At 33.3% G+C, this 24,942-nt stretch overlaps 1 protein-coding gene across 1 annotated transcript in view; it reads right to left on the bottom strand.

Annotated features, from left to right (window-relative positions):
• The window catches only part of LOC136036148 (neurexin-4-like), a 91,991-nt gene extending 75,212 nt beyond the window's left edge, over positions 1 to 16,779 (bottom strand). Inside the window, exons 1-2 of the mRNA XM_065718187.1 lie at positions 16,634 to 16,779; positions 9,068 to 9,166 (exon numbers count right to left, since the gene is read on the bottom strand). Coding sequence (XP_065574259.1) covers positions 9,068 to 9,166; positions 16,634 to 16,709 — 175 coding nt within the window. The 5' untranslated portion in view covers positions 16,710 to 16,779. The remainder of the gene's footprint in view (positions 1 to 9,067; positions 9,167 to 16,633) is intronic.
• Positions 16,780 to 24,942: the final 8,163 nt, after the last annotated feature.

The raw sequence follows: 24,942 nt of genomic DNA, 5'->3' as shown, positions 1-24,942 counted from the left end.
AAATAGTGTGTATAAGCGCAATTTCTCAAACCCTGTTAATGGTATGAGGTATTACCACGAGCAGCTTTTAAGCTAAAAAAAATAAAGGTGATAATATTGACTTCATCTATTTTGGCCAAATATTAACAAGCAATCATGTACATGTTGACACGTTTTAAACCCATCGGTAAATTTTTCTATTTGAATTTTCTAACATCTTTCCTTTGAAGTTTGCTCTAAGTCAAGCACGTGATCACGTGTTTGACAAGCCAACATGATCAAAAGTGCAATCTAAATACATACTGCTACACATATATAATGTTCAAATGATAAGAAGAATTTTCCTTCAGGAGGTTTGTGTCACAAAACAACAATTATAGGCAGGAGTTTTTCAAGTTTTCACTGAGTCTTTCAAACTCGCATAAGGAGAGGCCCCCTTTCCCCTGATCTTTCTTTTTATTACAGGCTAAAGCACAATTGACGATTTCCCAGTAGTCCTGGTATTTACCTCAGTTTTCTTTTTGAGATTTTTGTTTTGTCACTTCTCTAGAACACTACAAGAAGGATTTTCTGGGATTACCCCAATCGCGAGGCCATTCCACGTGGCGACGGATCGTTTGATTAAACTCGTTTTCAAGCATGCCCCTGCGTATGTGCCATATTTTTCTTTTTTTGGAGGAGAGGGGACCAATCCCTCAAAATAATGAAAAAGAATTTACACAAAACTTTAACAATTCTAACGTATATGGAGCAGGGATTAACCCAGCTTTCATTTTTGAGATATTTCTGGTAGCTTCCAAGAGAATCGTTTTCCTGGTTACTTATATTTGGAGGCCAGGTGACGGATTATCGGGTGAAATTTGTTAAAGTATTCACACCGAGACCATTCATCGGACGTGCTTCTTATATTCAGTTACATGACATTTTTATTTTATTTTTTCAGGGGTGGAGAAGTAAATCCTTCAAAATAACAAAAAAGAATTTATACAAAACTTTAACAATTCTGCAGTGTAGGGAGGGCAGGCCCAGAGGTACCCTCTCCATTTGTATATGCCAACAGTAAACAGTGAACTATATGAGACTTGTACCCTATCAGCTATGCTGGTAAAAAAGCGTAAGCAGAGTACTTCTATACAGAATTCATAGAAGTTGAAGAAGGGGTAGCTTTTCAGCGTTTATTGAAGTAGTTTCAGGAAAATGTTTCAACGATAGATACAACAAGGAGAAAAGGAAACTTTAGAAGAAATGTCAAAATGTGAAGCTTACCACACATTTGAAAGCACTAAAAAACAAACCAAAAAGAAACAATATAAACTCTTCTTTTAAAACAGAATCAGGAGTTATAGTTTGTGGTGATACTATTTTTGGTTTCCAGTGAGAGAGCTAATGCCAAATTTGAAGTAGATTAAACAGAATAGTGTAGGTTATGAAACCCCCTAGTTACAACCAAAATATCATTCCGAAGTAATTTAAAACATACTTCATAGAATTTAATGAATCAAGTCGAAGCTTATTGCCAAATGGCAAAAATTGTCTAAAAACACTATATTTGCAGCAGAAACAAGAGGAGATTGCTTGATTATCAATTTCCAGTTTAAAGATACGTTTCCCCTTTGTCAAAATTATATTAAAACTTACAAGAGGCAGAACTAAGTCAGACTAATGACGAAGAATCATCTCAACTAATGCAGTAACGGGTGAACTAATATATACGAACATCGGCCATATAAACACATTAGGTGTTTTAAAAATTAGGATTTTTAAGTCAGTTATTTTATGGTCCGAATTTTAGCTTTTACTTAATTCTTTCTCTGAAGACGGCTATTTATTGTACGGCCGAAATGTAAAAATCCGTGCCCTTTTCTATATTAGTTGAAAAAAATTTTCCAGTCAAATAATAACTGTGAAACTAAATTTCATGATCGTATTCATCATGTTCGTATCCAGCACATTATTCAATCAAATCATTCAAACAAAGTAATGCTATTTTTAGGTAGTATTAGGCAAAAGTGCAGTGGAATATGCAAAGAAAAAGAAATTAAAAGTAAAAATTGTACCTGATGTGAAACATTGAAGTCTAAATTTTTCAAATTTAGAGGTTTGCCATTTTGTATATACGGTCGTCCTTTATCATCTCTTTTGATTACCAAGTCTTCATTGGCGATGTTCAAAGCACTGGTAGCATATTTTCGTATCATTAACCTTCCAATGAGGCAGGAAACAGCATCATTCTTGTTTGTAAATTTTCCAATTCTAGACTTATCGTCCTCAGCTATACGAGCAATGCACTTACATAACAGTTCTTTGTCCAAGTGTATGTTTTTTATGTTACATATCCACTTGAAACAAGGTTTCTCCATAGTTTTATAATTCAGAAACCAGTATCACTGACCACTTCAATTTCAGGCTACACAATTCAATTTAATCTGTTCACAATACTCTTATACGACACTTGAAAAGTAGTGTTGGTCAGCAAATGCCTAAACAAAATTTAGTCACAGGGATGGAAAAAAAGAATTATAACACAGGTGGAACAACTTAGTATATTATCTTGGGACTTTAACGGAGTTCATTTCAACAGTCCCAAATATTGGAACGATTAAAACTTCAAACTCTACAGTAAACATTAAAAAATAAAGAGGATGCACAATCAGAAATCCATAATAAGGTTCATTTATTACTGCTATATTACCTATCACTTCTAGAAAACAATAAGTTAAACTGTCTTTGTTAACTGGGCTGCAACCAGTAATTGCCAAAACTTTGATCTACTATATTAAAAGAGTGATAAAAGGTAACACTTCGATTTTGCCGCTTCGCGATCCACTAAACGCGGTAATTGCCAGCTTCTTAAAACCTTAAAAGTGTTATGCCCCAAGAAGAACTTACTTCAATTCAATTCAATCATATATATTTAAACAAAAACAAATAACTGCTGTACATAATCTGCCAGGAAAGCACAAAAAGTGCTTGGCTAGGGCAGAAACTTAACTAAAGAATAATTAAACAGTCAACAAACAGAAACAACTAATCAACTGGATTTACCAAAAAAAGAAAAAAAGGTGGGTGACAAAGAGAAAGAATAAAAGAAAAGAAAAAGATCGAAAAGAGGAGGACCGCAAGATATTCAAATCTAAACAGTATTTCTGTAATGACCCTTCACTGCTCGCTTGAAGGTAATAAGGTTATTCGAGTCCCAGATTTCCAAGGAGATTAAATTCCAAATAGCTGGTGCAAAAAATCTAATTAAAAAAGGAGCTCTTTTTGTTGACGGTGTCTCGTGGACAATGTCACATGAATTTCGCGTTTCGTAAGTATGCAAATCTTGATTTAAAGTGAATAGATTTTCAAATGATGATGGATGGAGGTTGTTAAAATATTTATAACAAACAATTGCGATCTGAAAATCCCTAGTCTTTGACACGTCAAATATTTTAGTAAGTTTAAAATGGAGGTTAATGTTATCTGAATGCTGAAGAGGTGATATAATTTCAATGGCCTTATTTTGGATGATCTGGATTCTCTTAGAACATGAGATGAAGTTACTTGCCCATATAGAGCATCCATAAGACAAATGGGGATGAAAAATAGAATGATAAATCATTTTCAGGATTTTTTTTAGGGAAACGGAATTTAAGACGGCGGATAACTCTAAGGGACCTTGAAAATTTTTTACCAATTAATTTGGCATGTTCTTTCCACGAAATATTCTCATCAATAATAAATCCAAGATATCTACTGGTTTTTACTCTATTTATAATATTATTTTTTACTTTTAAATTGAGGTCTGTTTGGACTGATCCGATTCTAGAAAATAAAAGAAAATAATAAAACGTATCTTAAAGATAGTCTCATATTACGTGCTTCAACTTCATCCCCAACGCCCTGAGACATAATCAATGTTTTTACTTGAAAAATAGACTGTATATAATAAACTAACGCTTTACTACTTTCTCCCACAACATAAAACCTAAATCAATCGCTGCTGTTATTTCTAAAAATACACCATTTGAAAGCTAGCTAACATTACGCTATTTTGCCCCGAACAATGCCAGTTACTAGTTTCCGATGTATCTGAAGCACCGCTACAGCATCGTCTATAGTGAAAAACATAGCTTCAGTGTATCATTTATGGCTTTATTTGTGTGTGTTTTTTTTCATGATAAGAACAGTTTGATTCTATGTATATTACCGATTGATCGCAACAGAAACATAGGCCTATTACTAATAATTTTGAAAGAACGTCATTTTGTTGCGTTATTATACATAATCGTTAAGTTTTCACTTCCAAGACAATTTTTTCTACCCTAATATGCATCAGATACTTACAAAAAAATACACCCATTTCCCCGTATATGCAACCCCTCGATCCTGAAGATGAACATACCCCGTTATATTTTCATTAAAAATTACTACTCATAATAAAGATGAAAATTATTCCTAGCCTCAAATGCATCTTAGAAAACAACAACACGTAGGTTATACCAAATAACAAAAATTGCAAGCCCTTGGTCGTCAAAGACAACCTCGGACAAGCAGACGATTATCATTTTCAAGTCTCACATTTTTTTTTCTTAATGTTCAAGTTAACACATTAGTTAACAACTTCGAAATTGTTTAAATCTTAAAATTCTTGGAGGATTCTTGGAAAAAAAAATAAAGTAAACTAAATTTACTCTCCATTAATATGCTTAGACCATCTAAATCCTCGTCAAATAAATGTTTCTCGTCCTCATATGCATATCAGATACTAATTACTACTTTCAACTCTTTAGCCTGTTTCAGTCTCTTACTGCGATTTTTTCCCAATATGAACATTATTAACACAGAAGTTAAACTCTCAACAAGCATTAAAATTTATCATTCACCGTTGAAACAGAACTTCCAGTCTCTTGGTTAAAAAATTCATTTTCTTAAATGAGAACTACTATTTTTAAATAACAGAGCAAAGCTTAAGCGCCAGTTTGTTTAGCAGTGAGACATTTTTTTTTTATTTTAACATCAGTCTTTGATGCCGTTTGTACATCTCAACCTCAAGCATAGACATAGAAGCGTAAACTCAACAAAATTCAAGATGACAAAAGTAGGTATTTACCTAATATACTGACTTCGCAGCCACTTCAGCTATCTCTATTTATCTTGAACATAATAGCAATGTATTATCTATGGAGTTAGATAGCCTACTATTAAGCAATTCACAACTTATGAGAAACAAAATACCGTAGAAGATGGACAAACCAAGGGTAAAACTCATTTACACAGGTCGCTAGCCCCTCATCCCTGAACATAACCTTGTCCAAGGAACAAGCATCTCACTTGCACCTGTTTTTTTTTTTTTTATCTTACTTGCTCTCAAATACGTCGGAAACAAGGTGTGTCAACTAGTAAAAAATGACACCCACACATAACATAAGAAAACCGTACAAGCGCAAATGGTATTTTTTTGTTCCTCCCTTGTCTCTAAATTTGTATCGTTTTTTTAGAATAAAATTCTAAAAATTCTCAAATCCTCAAAAAATTCTAAAAATAGTGTATCTCATGAAGGAATTTTGTATAAAAAAAATATAAGTTATACACTTATCATCTACATCAATTATCACGATTGTAGCAGTAGCTGCAACAAAGTAAAGGACAAACCACGGCCGATAGTAACCAAATATTCAAAAACTCGTTTTAAAAGGAAAAAATGGTAAGTAATAAAAGATTAGCATTTCTGGATGATTCAGGAATGGTAACTATTACCGCAATTAGTCTTAATAGTAAAATGTAATTTTGAAAATAAATTTAAGAGAATTTCAGAAAACAGCCCAAAACCCCTAAAAATTGCGCCGGATTGAAACAAAAAGTACACCATTAAAACCATCATGTCTGAAAACCAGTCCTATGGCTGGTTTGTCCACTTTTTTCCTTTGCTCCTAGCAGGGCACTGGAAAATCAAAGAGAGCTGTTTAAGGGCTCATATTAAAGGAAATTGCTAAGTCTACATACTTTAGTAATTAGCAAAATCCAATATTTAAAATAAAATCAATTTCATGCCAAGAAATTTGCATCTTCATACACAAGATGGTGCATGATGTCATATTCGTAGGTTACAACCCTAAATGACGTTACAGTAAAACTATATGTAAAGCATGTTGCAACTGAGCTTTCTCTCTCTGATATATAATCATGGTTGTTGAAAATAGCATTATAAGTATTCAGCCCCTCATTCCTGAAGACGACCATAGTCTAACAAACGATTCTTGCCAACATTCTTTCATTTCTTTCGTTCATATAAAAGGATAACTAATCTTATCTTCAATTACACCAGCGGCAATTATTCAGTACACTCGGTAGAGAAAAGAAGCCAAACCCTACTTGCAGAAGATGATCATGATATAGTAACCGATTACTACTTAAAACTCCCTCCTTATCTCATTATTCCAATTCCCTTATTTTTCTCCAAGTGCATCCTAATTTGAAGTTGTCAATGCCTCAAATTCTTTCAAAGTGGACAATTTTTGCCTGTGATATCAGAAGTTAGAAAAACCAATTTAGTCAACAAAATGCTGACGGACAAAAGACTGAAGATTTGGTTTTCGAAGAAACATTAGTTGATAGTTCATATATTGTGGCTGTGAGTAAAAAAAAAGAATCAATGATGGACTCAACTAATTTTCTCAATATCTCTGTTACTGAACTACTAAGCAACCTGAATTGTATTATGCAGATTGATGACAAACATTGTATGAGTCTACTGTCGAATAAATAAATTAATCCTGAAAGAACACCTCGTCTATTCAGTATAGATTATGTTCTAGCATAAAGTTCTGCTGAAGGTATCTTTACAGTTCTTCTGATAAAAATTTTCTGAAGATATAAAAAGCATGCTTTATTATAGGTCATGTGAGATTTTGGCTAAGAAATATATATATATATATATATATATATATATATATATATATATATATATATATATATATATATATATATATATATCTATATATATAAAAATAAGTTGTCTGTCTGTGGATGTGTCAGGTGACGTCACCTGAAAAAACTGGATCAGGTGACGTCAAAACTGAAAAAACTAAAAAAAGGCAAAAACTACAAAAAAAACTAAAAACAAATAAAAAAAATAAAAAAGCTAAAAAACTAAAAAAAGGCAAAAACTACAAAAAAAACTAAAAACTAATAAAAAAGCTAAAAAACTAAAAAAACTAAAAAAAGGCAAAAACTACAAAAAAAACTAAAAACTAATAAAAAATTAAAAAAGCTAAAAAACTAAAAAAACTAAAAAAACTAAAAAAAAGGTAAAAAATTAGAAAAAACTGGATCAGGTGACGTCAAAACTGAAAAAACTAAAAAAAGGCAAAAACTACAAAAAAAAACTAAAAACTAATAAAAAAAATAAAAAAGCTAAAAAACTAAAAAAACTAAAAAAAGGCAAAAACTACAAAAAAAACTAAAAACTAATAAAAAAGCTAAAAAACTAAAAAAAAGGCAAAAACTACAAAAAAAACTAAAAACTAAATAAAAGAAATAAAAAAGCTAAAAAACTAAAAAAACTAAAAAAGGTAAAAAACTAAAAAAACTAAAAACTAAAAAAAAGGAAAAAACTGAAAAATAAGCTAAAATAAAGGTAAAAACCAATAAAAAACTAAATAAAAACTGAAAAAACTAAAAAAAGGCAAAAACTACAAAAAAACTAAAAACTAATAAAAAAAAGTAAAAAAGCTAAAAAACTAAAAAAACTAAAAAAACTAAAAAAACTAAAAAAAGGTAAAAAACTAAAAAAAATAAAAAATAAAAAAAAAACTAAAAAAAAGGAAAAAACTGAAAAATAAGCTAAAATAAAGGTAAAAACCAATAAAAAACTAAAAAGAAAAAAAGGAAAAAACTAAAAAAATTTTCATCTAAAAAACTAAAAAAAAACTAAAAAAGGTAAAAACTAAAAGAACTAAAAAAGAAAAAAATAAATGACGACACTCAAAGAGAAAGCGACCAGGACAAAAGGAATGTTCGATTAGCAATCAACAAAGCACCGGGACACAGGGAGTATAAATGACGACCAGGACATAAGTAAAAAAAAAACTAACAAAACTAAAAAGAAGGTAAAAACTACAAAAAAACTAAAAAGAAAAAAAAACTAAAAACTAATAAAAAAACTAAAAAATCTAAAAATCTAAATAAACTAAAAAAGAAAAAAAAAAGGAAAAAAAAAGGAGAAAAACAAAACTAAAAAACGAATGTATATACAGACCGGTACACCGGGATACAAATGACGACCGGGACACAGGGAATATAAATGACGACCGGGACACAGGGACACAACTACAACGGGGACACCGGGGGAAACAGGGGGATATAAATGACGACCGGGACAAAAGGGACACAACTACAATGGCGCGTAACTATTATGGCGCGTAACGACTTACGCGCGCGGGGGGGCTTGGGAGGGGCGCGAAGTGCCCCCACCAACTAGGTGTTGGGGTGGCGCGAAGCGCCACCCCAACAGCTAGTATATATATATATATATATATATATATATATATATATATATATATATATATATATATATATGTGTTATCGTGAATGTCCGAAATAAATCTCAACATTCAACAATGTATGTCTGACATTTAGTCTTTGATTTACTGCTTCGATTTAGTCAGTGTTGTTAGTTACGTTTTACAGTTTTATGCAAGGTTTGATGGTGATAAGTTAGGTTAGATAAGGTTTTTAACCCATTTCTGGTACTTATAACCAAATTTAACCAAACCCAACCATGCCTATCCTAACTTTTACCATCAAAGCTTGCATAAGACTTAAAAAGCTGATTCACAAAGCTAATTAAATCAAAGCATCGTAAAAAGAATTTTGCACATTCACCAGTGAATGTTGACATTGAGTAAAAAATATAAATCATATATAACATTACATGGTAATATTGTAAAACCAGTTACAAGACTTTGAAAAAGTATGCATGTATAGTGGTGGTGGGAGGGAGGAGAATCCCTTGGTGGAGCAATTTCAGGAAGAATTTCCCCTTCACCGTGTACACACCTAGATATAAAAAGAAAAAAGAATGATAGAATTATAGATTACTTACTTTCAGTTTTAGCTTGTTCTGGTTCTCTTCCAGGCAATGAAGAAGTGGCACTAAATCTGGCATTATGTACAAGTGGCTCATTACAATTATGTAGAGTAACTGAAACAAAAAGAAAGAAAAGAAAAGAAAATAAGACAATCCATGAAAAACATAGATCCAGTTAATTTACCTGGAAAAAGGCCAAAGGAAGGACATCTTCAATGGGAAATTGCCAGCTTTACTGGCCCAAATTGAAGCAGGTATATGTCTTGTCCCAAAAAAGAAAAAGTTCCTAATTACTTCTTGAACTATTTAGTGTTCATAGGCTAAGAAACTGATGGACAACACGAACATTTAACCACTTGCTTAGTTATCCTTTAGTTCTTCTGCTTCTTTATTTATCCTTATATGCTTCTTTATTTATCCTGATATGCTTCTTTATATGTTTATACATGCAAAGTGATATAGTATTTGTAAGTCTTAGCTCCAATCTTTTCTAAAGAAAACCCATATCAACCACAAACTTCACAGAAGTTATACAAGTTTACTGATCCTTGAAATAGAGAATGAAAAAAGACCTTGCTAGCTAAAGGGAGTGGGGTGGCAGCTTTTGTCAGGAATTAGCTTCATATTCATTTTTAAGGACTTCAATGGGGCTACTCCCCACACTTGTTACTCCAGCTAGACAAAATGTGTGAATAATTATCTGTGTACAGACAATCAAATGTGTGTTCGCCCTTTATGCACTGTTAGACCATTCAACCACCAAAAAACTTTAGTAAGTTGTCAAGCTCACACTTGTGAAGGTTTTAGGCATACTCATTTTAGGTATTGAAAACCCAAAAATCAATCTTCTTCCTGGGTTGGCTGTCTTCTTTAAAGTCCCTTATATTCAGTCCATTCACAATGAAAGTTAATTATCAATAGGAGAAAATCATCTTTCTGTCCATTATAGGGTCTCAAAAACCAATGAAGTCAAAATTAATTTAATATTTTTTAGTGAATACGTTATGTGGGCTTTCTTTAAATTAAGTTTAAAAAAAAAATTCCAAAAAAAGTTTTTCTAAGAAAAGTAAAGAGCCATTTTAAACTTAAGGAGCAGCAGAAATAAATTTCTCAACTAATTCAAACTCAATATGAGCAAAAACTACCACTAAAGAATAAATGAAACCCAAAATGAACAGAAGTTAAAAAAACTATCATAGAAACCATGGAGGTTTTGGGAGTTTTGGGGAAAACAGGAAACATTGGACTATAGGGGGTTTTGTCTTCCCTGGAAGAGTAGTCATTTGACTTTTCGACTATTTTGAACAAGACGGTTATATAAAAATTTTGATAGAGTAAGATGTCTTTGGGGAGGTTGTAGCTAAAAGAGGCATGGGAGTTGTCTGGCTACCCTATAATCAGTTTATTTTAGGTTTCCTTGTTATTAGAATTTACTAACAATGCAAAAGAAAACTTATTCCTGGCTCCCTGTGTAAGTCTTGACTATAAAAAAAAACAACTTAGTAAGTAAATTGAGAAAATTTTTTATCAGATGCAAGGTTATAGTTTTGCCTATACTAAAGAGCCATAAAGCTTCAATAATTTATTACTTTGCCACACTCAGTTCATATGGATGAAAAGGTTGTATAAACTTTGAAGGGAGCTAATTTGACTGCAAATCGAGATATATAGCCCTCTTTGTAAGAGTCAAAAGTGATCAGAACGCAACCAGTCTCTCTGAGCTTTTTTTTCCCAAATGCATCCAATCTAATTTTGAAATAGTCATTTTGTTCAAAAAACTCTAAAGGTCAAATAACCATGCTTCCAAGGTTAACAACCACACCAGAAATTTCTGAGGCAAGGGCAGTAAGTTATGCAAGGAAGTTGCCTATTCTTAACACATGAAATTTTTATGGAAGAGGTTTCTGAATAAACTTTGAAGAGGGCTCATTCAATAGGAAATCAAAAGTCCCAGTGTGATTTTGAAATCTAACCACAAAATCAGTTTTGTCAATGGTATTTCCTTCTTATACAGTGATAATTAAAATTCTATGTAACAGTTGTTCATTGTTTTATTGATGATTTTCATTAATTGTTCTGATAAACACTGTGAGGTCAATTTATTTATTTCCTTTTAAATTAGTCATTTTCTCTACTTTGTACTCTGTCTCTTTATAATTTTTTTGTATTGTCTGATGGGTAAGAAATAAATAAATATTGGCTGCACATTTAAATAAAGATACTGATAGATAATTACATCCAAAATGGCTATCATCATTTGAATTCAGCACAATTACAGCTCTCCCACTACATGGCAAGTTACAATGTATTTCATTCCTTTGCAATTATAACAAATCCTAAAATCATTTGTACATGTGCAATATGACAAAATTCTCTCTATTGAAAGCGGTCACAGAGGCAAGTAACTAGTCCATAGTGTCACATCTTGGGTCCCACTGAATGCCCATCCAAAGTTGAAGAAGCTGTGATTAAGCTGAAGGGGTTTGAAAGCCAGAAAGTGTTCTCAGTTTGCAAAATTTTCTTTAGGCATTTCCTCCTACAGAAAAAAGGAACCCAAAGATCATTGAATGAGTCAGCCTTTCCATTTTACATGGCAACAACCACTTTCCTGAACACTTGTGCTATTTCTTGTTCAAATCCCAGTTTCAAAAGAAGCTGTGACAGCTACACTTTTGGCTACTGATATTAGTTTTTGGGTGTCTCAATAGTTTTAACCTTTTTTTGTGATACTTTTCCATCCAGAAAACTCTTCGATAGCTTTAAAGAATCATTAAAAATGATTTATAATTATAATTTAATACTTAAAAGATTGGATAGCGATATAAATTGGAAACCTGTTTGTAACTGTAAGCAACTTGGCCCATTTGTAAATCCCATTTACAAACATGTTATAACAGGGGACTTGTCAATAATAAAGCAAGATGATCTTCAAATTTTAATGAATAAAGGGGCTAATTTCCGTCTTTCTCATCATTTGAAACCATCAAGTATTCTTGATGGCTTGGAAGATGATTTTGATTTATTTATTGATAAGTGGTGTAAGAAAGAGAATAAAAATAAAGAGAGTTTTCAAAGTTGGAAGAATTTAATTATTAGTAGAATACGAAATAAAATATATTCTAACCAAAAAAATAGTAACACTAAATCATTATTTTATAATGCTAAGATAAAACAAGCAATTGCATGACACTTTTTGTCACAATTACAGTGACAAGACTGTCACTGCGAACAGTGCTACACAGTAACCTCAAGGAAACAAAAGCAGAGTAAACACTACAGCATTTGTAGTCAATTCTGATAAATGGATAATTCATCAGTTTGTGAAGTTGCTGATGCTGTCTTAAGGAAGAAAGTTAGAAAAACAGCTAAGAACATAGTAAAAAATTCTTTTGATTTAATAGAAAAGAAGAGGGGTCTGTATAAGAATTATTTCAGTTATAGATTATATGAAAATAGGAGGAGGGCCAGGAAAGTTGAGCAAGCATATAATGTGAATTAAGGAGGAATGAAAAGTTGTGAATGGATAAAATCACTGAAGATCTAGAAGATACAGCCAGACAGCATAATGGTAAAATATTATACTGGCATGTTTTTAAATTGAGAGGGGAGAGTCAATCTGGAACTTGTCCCAGATAATTCTAGGAATGGAACAACAGCTAGTGAGAAGGAAAGAGTTAAAGAAATAATAGAACATTTTGAGTGTGCTGAACCATGATATAGTTACATGAGTAGATATGTATGTATGTATGTATATATTTATTTCCCATCAAAAGAAACAGATGGAGTACAAGATAAAAAAGCAAAAACACACTACAAAAGAATACACAAACACAAGAAAAATAAAGAACAAATGGATATCTAACTACAAAAAACAAAACATATTGCCTCAAAATAATTCCCCAAGGATGAGTAACAATATTAGAGTTATATCTGGGGATCTGGGCTATTATTGCTTCATTAGGGTCAATAATCCCATACTGACTTGTCACAATATGGTTACTTGTCCATGGTGGAAGCTGTAAGAGGTACTTCACATATTTATAATATATAGACCACAATTCTTTCTTATCTTCCTTTTGGAATATCCTCCAAAAGGGACTTAAATACAAATAATGGGGTAGTGCCATTGCATTATACAGATGGGCCAAAATCCGCCAATCAAATTGATGCTTATAAACTACAACATGGCTATATGCTAAAGAGATCTGTTTCTGCAGATGACACATTTCAAGCATAGACTGACCAATAGGGATCCCCAAATAAACTAAGTGTTTGGCAAGCCAAACAGTAGCACCACCCAAAATATAGAAGAACAAAAACTTTATGATAATTTGGATGCAAAGAAAGATTTGTTTGTCAGGAAGAATTGGTGAGAGAGTGCTAAAATGATTAAAAATAAAAAGGGCCCAGGTGCTGATAGTGTGGTAAATGAGTATTTTCAATATGGTGGTTGTGAGGTTAGAGACAAGTTACTGAAGAATATGAATTTTGAAAAAGGGAAAGTAATTAATAATTGTAGGAAAACTCTAATTTCACCCCTTCATAAGAAAGGTGTAGATAAAGTTTTAAGAGAAGAACAGCAAGGTCTTAGGAAGGGTAGAGGATGTGTTGACCAAGTTTTCACTTTTAGATTGATAACTGAAAAGTGCCTGAGTCATCAAATGCCTCTAGTCCTCAGCTTTATAGATTATGAGCAAGCATTTGATTCAGATGAAAGAAAAACATTAGCAAAGATCCTACCCTTGTATGGAGTGTCAGATAAATACATTAAAGTGATGAGTGCTATATACGAAAATAACCTTGGTGCAGGTGAAGTTAATACCTGGTTTTGTATTAAATCATGAGTTTAAGCAGGGTTGCATTCTATCCAAATTTACATGGATCACCTTCTTAGACTTTGTCCTAAGGAGCAAAGCAAAGGCAATGGGAGAAAAAGGAATCAAACATGGAAGTATAACTCTCCTAGACTTAGATTTTGCTGATGATTTAAGTACCCTAAACAAAGATATTAGCAAAATGAATGGACTTATTACCAAGATTTTGCTAGAATAGAATTGGAAATTAATGTCTGTGAGACTAAGTCACTAAGACTAAAAATAAGTGAAGGTGAAAAGGCAATATTGGGTAACAAGAAGACTGATCAAGTGGACAGCTTCCCTTACCTGGGTAGTATTATTACTAAAGATGGCAGAAGTAGTGAACAAGTTAAAATTAGAATAGCCAATGTCCAGGGTGTATTTATAGTTGAAAAAAATTTGGAAGAGTAGGAAGATAGGTCTGGAAACCAAGACTAAAATATTGGATCCTAAAGTGATGACATTGGTCAAATATGGTTTTGAAAAATGGGTGCTCCAAAAAGCAGATGAAAATCTATTAGATGTTTTCCAGAGAAATTGCCTACAGATTGTTCTGGGTACCCATCTGACTGACCACATTTCAAACAGTAGGCTGTGCAAAAATGTGGTTCAATTCTAGTTTCTAGGACTATAATTAGAAAAAGGTTGAGATGGTTAGGGCACATTCTGTAGGTGAAGAATAACAGATTGCCAAAGATTGTCCTTTTCAGCCAACTGTTTCAGGACTAAATAGAAAGCACTTTGCCCTCATCTGGGGTGAGAGGATATCATAAAGAGAGATTTAAAAGGAAATAGCAGCTTCTTGAGAGGGTGTAAAAAGGGAATCTCTGGGTAGATTGGAATGGAGGAGGAGCTTGCATAGGTGTGTTGGTCTCAGGCAGTTTGGTGCTGTTGTGAGTTATCAGTATTAATAGTAGTCTGTTATTCTAACACATGACAATGTATAGTCCTAAATTTTGAAAAATATAATTTACCCCTCCCTCAAATTTTAGTGAATTGAAACAACTCCTAACTTTCATTGCATTACTAAAGATTGTTGTACTAGATGTTTTCCAGAGAAATTGTATACAGATTGTTTTGGGTACCCAACTGATTGACCATATCTAAAACAGTAGGACGCACAAAAATGTGGTTCAATTCTGCTTTCTAGGGCTATAAGAAGAGAAAGGGTGAGATGCCTAGGACATATTCTTCAAATGAAGGATGAAAGACTGCCAAAGATAGTCCTTGTTGGCCAACTGTCTAGGGTCAAACCCAATGCAGATTGTCCCAAAATGGAAAAATATTGTAAGAAGGGAAATGAGAACTTCTTGGGATGGTGTAAAGAGAGATGCTTTGAATAGATTGGGATGGAGGAGCATGTAAACCTATGCTGGCCTCAGGTGGCTAGGTGCCATAATTAATTGTAGATAGCATTAATAGTCTTTTAATTTGAACTATCTGTCTTCTGTGCAATCTTCTGAGCCCAAGAAATCAGGCCTAGGTAGAAATAGTAGACAAATATTGGAAATTTATATACCCAATATTGGTAATATTTTGAAATAAGATTAAACTAAAATAATTCAGAGGGAAGGGAGGAGAAAAGAAATAAGACTGATAGAATAAGTTCTGAACTTGATAATGGTTAGTTTCACCAAGTAAAGAGTTCACAAAAAGTTATCATGCTATAGATACTCTATAATATATCTTTTTATAGATTTATCTGTATATTTTATACAGAGCTCTATGATGTATCTAAATATAAAATAAGTTTCATTGTAAATTTCTTTTAACAAATTAGAAAAAATCTTCTTCTTTCTGTTTACACATATGGACTTTTCAGTTAGGCTAAAACAATTTAGCCCTCTTACTTGTTCTTTTTATATGTGAAGCATGCTTGAATATAAGTGGTTATTCTAATTTGTGTCATGAAGTAGCTTGTTGGATTCTAGACACTAGACAATCCTCTATTTTTCATGCAAAATCTTAATATATATACACTTGGTGCATATCATTCCAATACTTGTAGCAAGGGTGTGGTCAGCTAGGCTTTTAAATGATGGTGGTAGCCTAGTTACTTATTTATATACAATTTTTTTTTATTCTTGAATGTGCAAGCCATGTATGAGCTTTTTGATGGTTATTGCTATGAATCTGACAAAGATGCAAGTAAAACCTGGTTGATAGCAGCCTGTAAATTTTCAGGTCATTTTCAGAGTCAAGCACCCCTTAGAGGAACCTATTCTTAGGTATAATCATAATCAGCAGGTTTGATAGGAATAGGAAGTGGCTTCAGACTCTGTGAAACAGGTGTCTGGATGATTTGAAAACTAGCATCTGTTTGTCTGCTGGTGCCTGAACTAGGCTGTTATGTAATCAGGAAACAAAAAAAAAACATGGGAAATATATTATCTAGGCTATATATATTTGCATATTAGGGAGGATGGGGACAAAATAAGATGCTGTGAAGTAGCCTACTTTGAGAAGTGATTAAGGCTAAGTAGCCTAACTATTTTATAAATTTGTTTGCAGAATTTTAGAGTATTCCCTTCTCAAGCAAGTTATGCATTGATACCTGTATATTATAGAAACAAACAAAGTACAACTTAAAGGACAGAAATACAGGATTTACAGGCATAACAATTCTAGGATATGAGCATGACACACGGTAGGCTGGCCTACAATATGACTAAAACATGGCACAAGTCTAAGTTTTAAAAATGTGAAAGATGGGTTCATAGGATACCTTGACAGCCACACAATGCTGAGAATAACAAAAGCAACTCAACAGCAAATGGAGGCTTTAGATAACAGGAAAACATTTCAAAGCATTTAAAGGGGAGCGCTTTTTTCGTTCTTTCTTCCAAATAAAGAAAAGGCTCAAATTTGCTAGCGCCGTGTTCTTTTACTTGTCCGATTACTAATCTGACTGATCCAAGCGTTTTATGAGACACACATGACGTCAGAGGTTACCCGGATTACCCCCTTGAACGCTCGAACGAGTTGCCTTCGACCGTGGGCTTGCACTTTCTAACCCCGAAAAGAAAGATTATCGACGATAAGTGACGTCAATGTTACATATTTTTTTAAATGGATGAACATGTGAAATCAAGCTTCAAAAGGAGTCAGAAGAAAAGTTTTTTGGTTATTAAAAAGGTTGGTTGTTAGGAAGGCAGCTGTCACATTGGTGAGTTAGTCAAATATTACTATATCAAACAGGATTAGTTTCTAAACCATCCTATAATTTTTAGTTGAAAAAAATTTAGAATGATTAGGCCAATACCTAGGCTATAGCCTTTTATATAGTCTATTTTTGTTGAGATTGCTATTTAAACTGGATTTTTAAGGTAAAGTAGGGGTAAAATTTTACTTTTGGCTATCTTTAAAAGAGGTTAGGCTTGGAAAATGAACCTTTCAGGGATGTGTCTACAGGCTGAAGTACATCCCAGGAAGGTATTTTGAAGTACCTACTTCTACTTCTTTTCCCTCTAGAGAGTCCTGAAATTTTTGGGTGCCTTATTATTTGGTTATCAGTTTCTTTTTCTCTTGCCTTAGTTCTGAAAAGACAATTCCTGTTGATTGAGCAGAACTTTAAGCCATAACACTGTTTTTTTCTGATTTTAGAAATAATCTTTTATGCCACCTCATTATAGGTTAAATATATGGCTTATATTATTTATTCTCCATGATTTTTTTTTTATTTCATTGATGTCAGTTGCTTTCTGTTAAAAATGCATTTATTTTTTTACATCAAGCTTCTTCTTTTGTGGAAAAATTTGAACTGTTTTTCTTTTTACATGTTGTATAAAATGTAAAGGAATACCTGGCCCTTAATTTCATAGATTCAACTAAAAGTCTTTGAAGCATCTTATATCAAAATACATCTGACACATTTTAATTTTTTTTTTTTTTTTTTTTTTTTTTTTTTTTTTTTTTTTTTTTTTTTTTTTTGACGACATAGGACACCATTAAAGTTTTGCATTTGCTTTGCTAAAAATTGTCTTAAAAAGTGCCAAGTTTAGAGAGTTATGTTAATATTCTTCTTGCTGACCAGTATAATTGTTTTTAAAATTCCTTCTGTTTAAAGCATCTTAGAGAGATTCTGAGCCAACCATGGGTATATTGTTGTCACAAATGATTTTTCTGAAATGGGCTGGTGGAAAACAAATAGAACATATAATTACCTTAAATCAGAGCTTGGAGTGAAATAAGGACTTTTGATCCTGTTGAATCCCTCCTTGTGATGACAGTTGTATACATGGTTGATTAGATGCTCATGCTTCCCAGTCAAATCTCCATGGTTTGTCCCTCCACTCAGCATCCAGAAGGCATTTGAATACATCTGTTGATTCAGCAGAAACAGTATTCTCCTTGAGGTTGTTCCAGAGGTTCACAATCTGTTTCAAGAAGAAGCTGCATCTTGGTCCAGTCCTTGCACGAAGTTTGCGGATTTGTTTTGGGTGTCCTCATGTTATGTGGGAGGAGTCAATCTCCAGGAGCTCATTTTCTTGATTGGTAGAGAGGATTTTATGTGCCTGGATCATATCCCCACGTTTCCACCTGTAGACTAAAGAGGGGAGGTTGAGTTCCTACAGCCATTCACTGTAGGGTTTGTTTTCCATACTGGCAATCAGCTTAGTGGCCCTTTGTTGGATTTGCTCAAGCACTCCCTTGTCCTTTTTGAATTGAGGGGTGGCCAGGATGGTCCCCACCTCCAAACATGGTCTAATTTCTCTTTTTTATTATATCAAGACTAGAATATAACAAAACTAAGCATTCATATTGCTGATTGTATCTTAAGTAAATACAATCTCTGATGGAGTTTTGTTGATACCTGTCTTAAAATTTATTTGTCTAAATAAAATACATATTGTTTGTGGGACAGCAGTGAAAGATGAGAGCAACTATGACTTGAGTTTTTTTTTTAATATTTTCTTTTTCCAAATAATTTTGTTCTCTGGTGACATTTGTGTTCCTTCCTAAGTGGCTGGCACTCTAGGTTGATAATCCTTTATCCAAAGGGCACAGGTTTAATTCCTGGCATTAGCAGTTTATTTGGTTTGGGACAAAGATCAGTGATGTGACTCTGTAAGTTCAGCCAGAATTGGCCCAAACTTAACAGGCTACCTAGAGAAATCTGGGGTCATAAAGCAGGAAGGGCATGCAAAAGCATAGGATGACTGGCCCCTAGCTTCCTATTGCACTTCCTGGCTAAAGGACCACCTGGTCCTTTACTGGGCTTCTGACTTAGCCATAGAAGTTTTCTTTTAAACCCATTAAATATAATTACAAAGGAAGAAATGCCAGTAAGGTGGTCCTTCCTTTTCAATGAATTGTTGATGTCTAGACAAGAGTTTAGGTCATACGAGGTGGCTGGTGAATGTTTTGCAAGGATTAAAAATTTAGCGCAATTGCTCAGGTTGGCAATTGAGCACAAAAGTAAAATTTTGTGAATAGTTTTTCTTTGTGAATGTTATATTTATGTAATGTCAAGCATTTTAAAGTTACTCATTTTTTTGTTTTAATTGCCATGGCCCTAGGACTTTAGTGTATTAAAACCTACTTATGTCCATCCATTTTCTTTTAAACAGAGAGGAGTTCTATGTTTCCTAGCTTCAATAAATTTATATGCAATTTTGAGACCAGGGCTACGAAGTAGGTCAAAACTTGCAAGTAGAACTGTGGTATGACTAATTAATTTGTAAGAAATGTATATCAATTTAAATATTTAAAAAATCATGTAGAAAACAAACAAGACAAATAAATAAAAGTATCCCTTTACAACCATTTAATGAAGTGTAACAAATGTTACAAGGGGCAAACATACAAGCTATGACAAATTCAATCTCACTTTTGGTCTCTTTCCTTTTCAATAGGAACTTTCTTTGGATTTTTTTCAACCAAGTAAAAACATTAGGGACAGGATCAGGTATAAGTGACCTTCCACTTAGCCTACATACCCAGGGGAAAATCATGCAGCTATACTAATAATTGGTAAATTTTTGTTGTTCATATTTTTGATTTACAAATAAAGTGAAAATACCCCTTGATGCCTTTTTTATGTTCTTTACAAACATAATAAGTGCTTCAATTGCAAGTTTTTGAGCTCTTGAAAATGACCAAAATATACCCAAATAGTTTTTGGGTATAAAAAAGCTTAAAACATTGGTCTCAAACTTACTGTTTCATTATTAATCCATTTTTTAAAAGTTATATAACATATAAGCACTGATTTTCCACAATTAAGTTGGATTAATAAATTATACAATATTATGCTGTTTTTCTTCTTCTTTGATGCCAAATTTTCAATTAAAGTATGTGTTTTTGGTCATTTTTGACAAAATAATGTATGTTTTTCACTGCTAAAATTTGTTAGGTTAATTAAGGCCAAAAAGTGCTTAAACTTGAACTAGCAATATAAGCAATTATTATATTTGTAAAGAACATACAAAAAGGTATCAAGTGGTATATTCACTTTATTTGTAAGTCAAAATATGAACAACAAAAAATTTACTCCTAACATGCCTAATTTGCAAATATATAGCCCAAATTATATATTTCCAATGTTTTCTGCCACCTTTTACTTGTTTTTCCAGTTGTATTTGCTGTTATCTTTTAGGGGTTAAACCCTGATAAGTGGAAATCCCAATGGACAAGTAAAAGAACACAGGGTAGGTTTTCCAAGGAACATATAGCCAAAACTGGCGCAATTACTAGCCCAAAAAGAGCGAACGCTCCCAGCCTTCACTACCATAACACTCTTGGAAGACAATAGAAAGTCAGCTTGGAAGATGATGTGACTTGTCATACCCAACCATCTCGCACACTCTATCCGATGCTGTTGTTGTGCGGTGGTACCAACTCTAAATTTCTGGAGAATGGTTCTTGAACCATATCTGCCATTTGATCACCTTTACTGAGTGGGCTCAAATTGCATCTCTCCAGCACTCTCTAGTCCTGATGGTTTGTTGCTTGACCTTAACACTAACCAGATCTGTCGCCATCATCAACTATGGAGCATGACAGTTCTTGAAACTGATTCGCTCTGAAGTGCAAATTAAGGTGATAATCTATGCAGAGGGTTTTTTGAGGGAGTAGGGCAAAGAAATTTGGCAGAAATGGCAGTATTTTCAGTGAGACAATCAAGAGAATTTGCTGTCTTTAGCTTGTCATATTACGTATTTCCCAAAGATAAGATAATACACCATTTATTGATTCCTAAATGCAATAAATAAAAGCCTTTATGCTGCAGTGGCAGTGTGACGCAAAGAGGAAAAAAGTAAGTGGAAAAGAATTACTGGTAATCAGAATATTCTTTCAGTTTCTGTTCTTCAAAGTCACAAAGCATCCACTAGGTTAGATTGACTACAAATTAATAAAAAGGAATAACAAATAATAGCATTCGTGACGAGTGATCGACTTTCAAATTAGATAAAAACATGATTTTGACTTTTCAGAGTTGTTACTTCAGCAGAAACCCCAAATGACGAAAAACATTACAAATATTTCGACTTTTCTGCAGAGTAATTAAACACAAAGCACATGTTTGTTTCAAAAACTAGTTATGGATGAGTATATATAGGCCAAATCTGCCACCATCACAATAGACTAATGCTTTTCTTATGGCTACTTAAAGGGAGAAGTCAAATACAAAATAAGCGGCCACGTTCCAATCATGGATGCTCCGGTAGCTATAACCTAGTATAGAGCGAATCCTGGCTAATGCTATCTGAAAATTCAAAAGTGGGGTTTTAGAAAAACTCTGTAGTACAAAAAATTTTCACTCAACACTGATTTAGGAATGCAAACAGCAGGAAAGATTTTATTGTCTATACGCCAAATCCTATGTAAAGCCTCTACTCCCTTTTTTTGGCTAGTAGTTTACACGACAAATCCTGTGCAGCAGGTGCAATTACTTTTTTCATTCGGCAAACCGCTACCTAGAAGCTGCAATCTCTTTTTGGCTGGTGGTTTTTAACATAATTTTTAGTTCCCAATCCTGGTGCAAGAAGCCAGACATTCTTCATTTGAGAGATTGTGGGCTTTTAAGCCCACAATCTCGGGGCTTTTCAATGGGCTTCTGAAAGTCCAGTTTGTCCTTTTTTCTAAATAGACTTTTTGCTTCACACTTGGTAATTTCAACTTTTAATACTTTATGCTTTAATTTAAGATTTTTTATTACTTATTTTTTAACTTTTCAAGAGTTGTATGTTTTAACTAGGTTATACCGACACTTTAGCATTTTTGGAATTCAAAAACCTGTGACTTCTCAGGACCGTTATGGTTGTGGAAATACAAGGCGTTTTACTCCTTTTTTCCAAATTTTAAACGTTTTTTTTATTCTTTTTCGAGTGTTTTACGTTCTATTCTGGGATATACGGACGCTTCGCTATTTTTTTTTTTTTTTTTTTTTTTGAAAGTCATAATTCAAATCTGTCTAGTCCTGCGAGAATCAACCTCCACTTTCTGTTTTATTGGGGGTTTTCGAGAACTGTTCCTTTCACTTCATTTCAGAAAGCTTTTTAAACAGGACTTCTATTTCGATTCCTTCGATTTAGATCCTTTCCCTTATATTTTGTAATTATAACTCTTATTTTTCGGCACTTTCGCATCCCAGGGCTGCTTTGACTATGAAAATACTAGGTATTTTACCTCTTTTTCAAATGTATTTAATTTTAGCGGTAATTTTATATTTTTTCAAGAGTTTTGTTTCACCCTGCTTATACGGACACTTTAGCAATTTAGAATTCATAAACCTGGCTTTTCTAGTCTAGTGAGGTCCTTTCCCCAAAAGCTATTCCCCGGGGGTTTTCAGGTGGCAGGGCTTTCCTGAGGCCGTTTCACCAATGAGGGCACTAGGTGCCATGCCTCTTTTCCAATTTATCAAATTTTTAACCAATTTTTTATCTTTTTCAAGAATTTTATGTTTTAACCAGAGATATACGGATATCTCATAAGCCTTTAAGTCATAAGCCTGAACTTTCTAGTCCTGCAAGATCCTTCTCCTACAGTTTATTTTAAGAGGTTTTCGGGAACCCTTCCTTTCAACCCCTTTCAGAAGGCCTTTGAAACTGGACTCCTAGTTAGATTTCTTTGATTTAGACCTTTTGCCCTGTATTTTGTAATTCTAGTTCTTTATTTTTCGGCAACTTTGTATCCCGGGGCCATTTAAACTAAGGGCATACTATTTGTTACGGCTACAGAAAGATAAACGTGGCAATACTAGCCTCTTGCTACATAAATACAGACATGGGGCAAGCTAGTGTTTGCCTATAGCAAGATAGATAAGGAGATTACGAGCAGCATTATTATACTATTCGATTCTTCTTTAACTGACACTTTCCAGCTTAAATTGAATATAACCCCATAATGTATAGAAGTTGGAAACTTGATTTTTTTTTTTACATTCCAAGATTTTAGGAGCGCTTCCTCCATTACTCTGGTCTTCTTTAAGGGGTAACTCTTTATACCCTCTCATTGGTCCCAGGATCCCCACCTACAAAGAGCCCTTCCCTTCCTCTATTTGGTGATTTTTAAAGTTTAAGATGTTCTGGGTTGTTTTTGACGTTAGAGGCCCAACAGTTTGTTTTATTAGATTTTTTCCTCACTTTATTAAATTGTAACCAACTTTTTTCTGAATATTTGGTTCTTTTTTTTCAGAGGAAGTGACTATATCCCTATCTTAGGCCTGGGGAAACTCTATACTTGTTTTTATTGTTGTTTAAAAAGCTTATTGCCGTTTTTGCTTTCCAGAACGTAAATTCTCCTATTGGTAGGTAGTTTGTAGCCGTTTTGACTATCCAGAACCTACATTCTTTTGGTAGCTTATAACAGAAATCGCTGTTTTAGCAACTGCAAAATATTTTTTGGTGTCACTATGCTGACTGAAATTTTACTTCCCAACTTGCATATCTTGCATGCAAACATATGCCTTCTAACCTTCTAATCTGAGAATCTTACCAAATGAAAACGTGGCAGGGATATAGCTAGAGTAGATTTTCGCCTATGAATGAGGACTATTATAAGCTTTCTAAGTTGTCAATCTACACAAAATTTCCTTATCATTGAGTTTTATAAAAAAAAAAAAAAACATTATGCTTGCAATTAACTTGTTTTTCATTTCAGTTTTGCGTTAATCTTTTGAAAAAAGCTAAGTTAACGCTACAAAAACACATATTTCTTAAAAACTATATTTTGGTACAAATGTGATATGAGCTAGGGGGTGGAGATATAACTAGATTAGTGTTTTACCTATGAGTTAGGACTATTCAAAACTGTATAACTGATCAGTTTACAACGCATTTCTTACTACTAGAAAATTACACAAAAAACTAGTATTTTTAACTGAAAGTAAGGAGCGACATTAAAACTTAAAACGAACAGAAATTACTCCGTATAGGAAATGGGCTGTCCCCTCCGCAATCCCTCGCTCTTTACGCTAAAGCTTTTAATTGATTTAAAAAGTAGAATTGTGGCAAAGAGTCAAATATTAGCGTAAAGAGCGAGGGATTGCGGAGGGGACTTTGAGAGGGTCTTCATATTTTAGCTTTTGTATTTGTTTTAAGGTTTGGTTTTTCATGTTATCTTTAGATTTTTTTCCATTGGATTTTCTTTCAAAATTGTATACTGAGGATGGTCCAGCGGAGATCTAGACCAAAATATTTGCATTGTAATCTAAGTTTTTCACTGGCTTTTATTATCCTCGTTTCTCTCTTGTTTATATTTTTTCGTTTTGTTTCCCCAAAGACTACATAAGAGGATTTTTGGGGGACCGACTTCCCCCACTTGGGGGAAGTGACTTCTCAGGACCGTTATGGTTGTGGAAATACAAGGCGTTTTACTCCTTTTTCCAATTTTTTTTTCCAAATTTTAAACGGTTTTTTTATTCTTTTTCGAGTGTTTTACGTTCTATTCTGGGATATACGGACACTTCGCTATTTTTTATTTTTTTTTTTGAAAGTCATAATTCAAATCTGTCTAGTCCTGCGAGAATCAACCTCCACTTTCTGTTTTACGGGGGTTTTCGAGAACTGTTCCTTTCACTTCATTTCAGAA

The sequence above is a fragment of the Artemia franciscana genome, chromosome 15 (assembly GCF_032884065.1).
Source record: "Artemia franciscana chromosome 15, ASM3288406v1, whole genome shotgun sequence".
Classification (NCBI taxonomy): domain Eukaryota; kingdom Metazoa; phylum Arthropoda; class Branchiopoda; order Anostraca; family Artemiidae; genus Artemia; species Artemia franciscana.
Note: the sequence above shows the minus strand (reverse complement) of the source record. Positions and strands in the feature narration are given on the sequence as shown.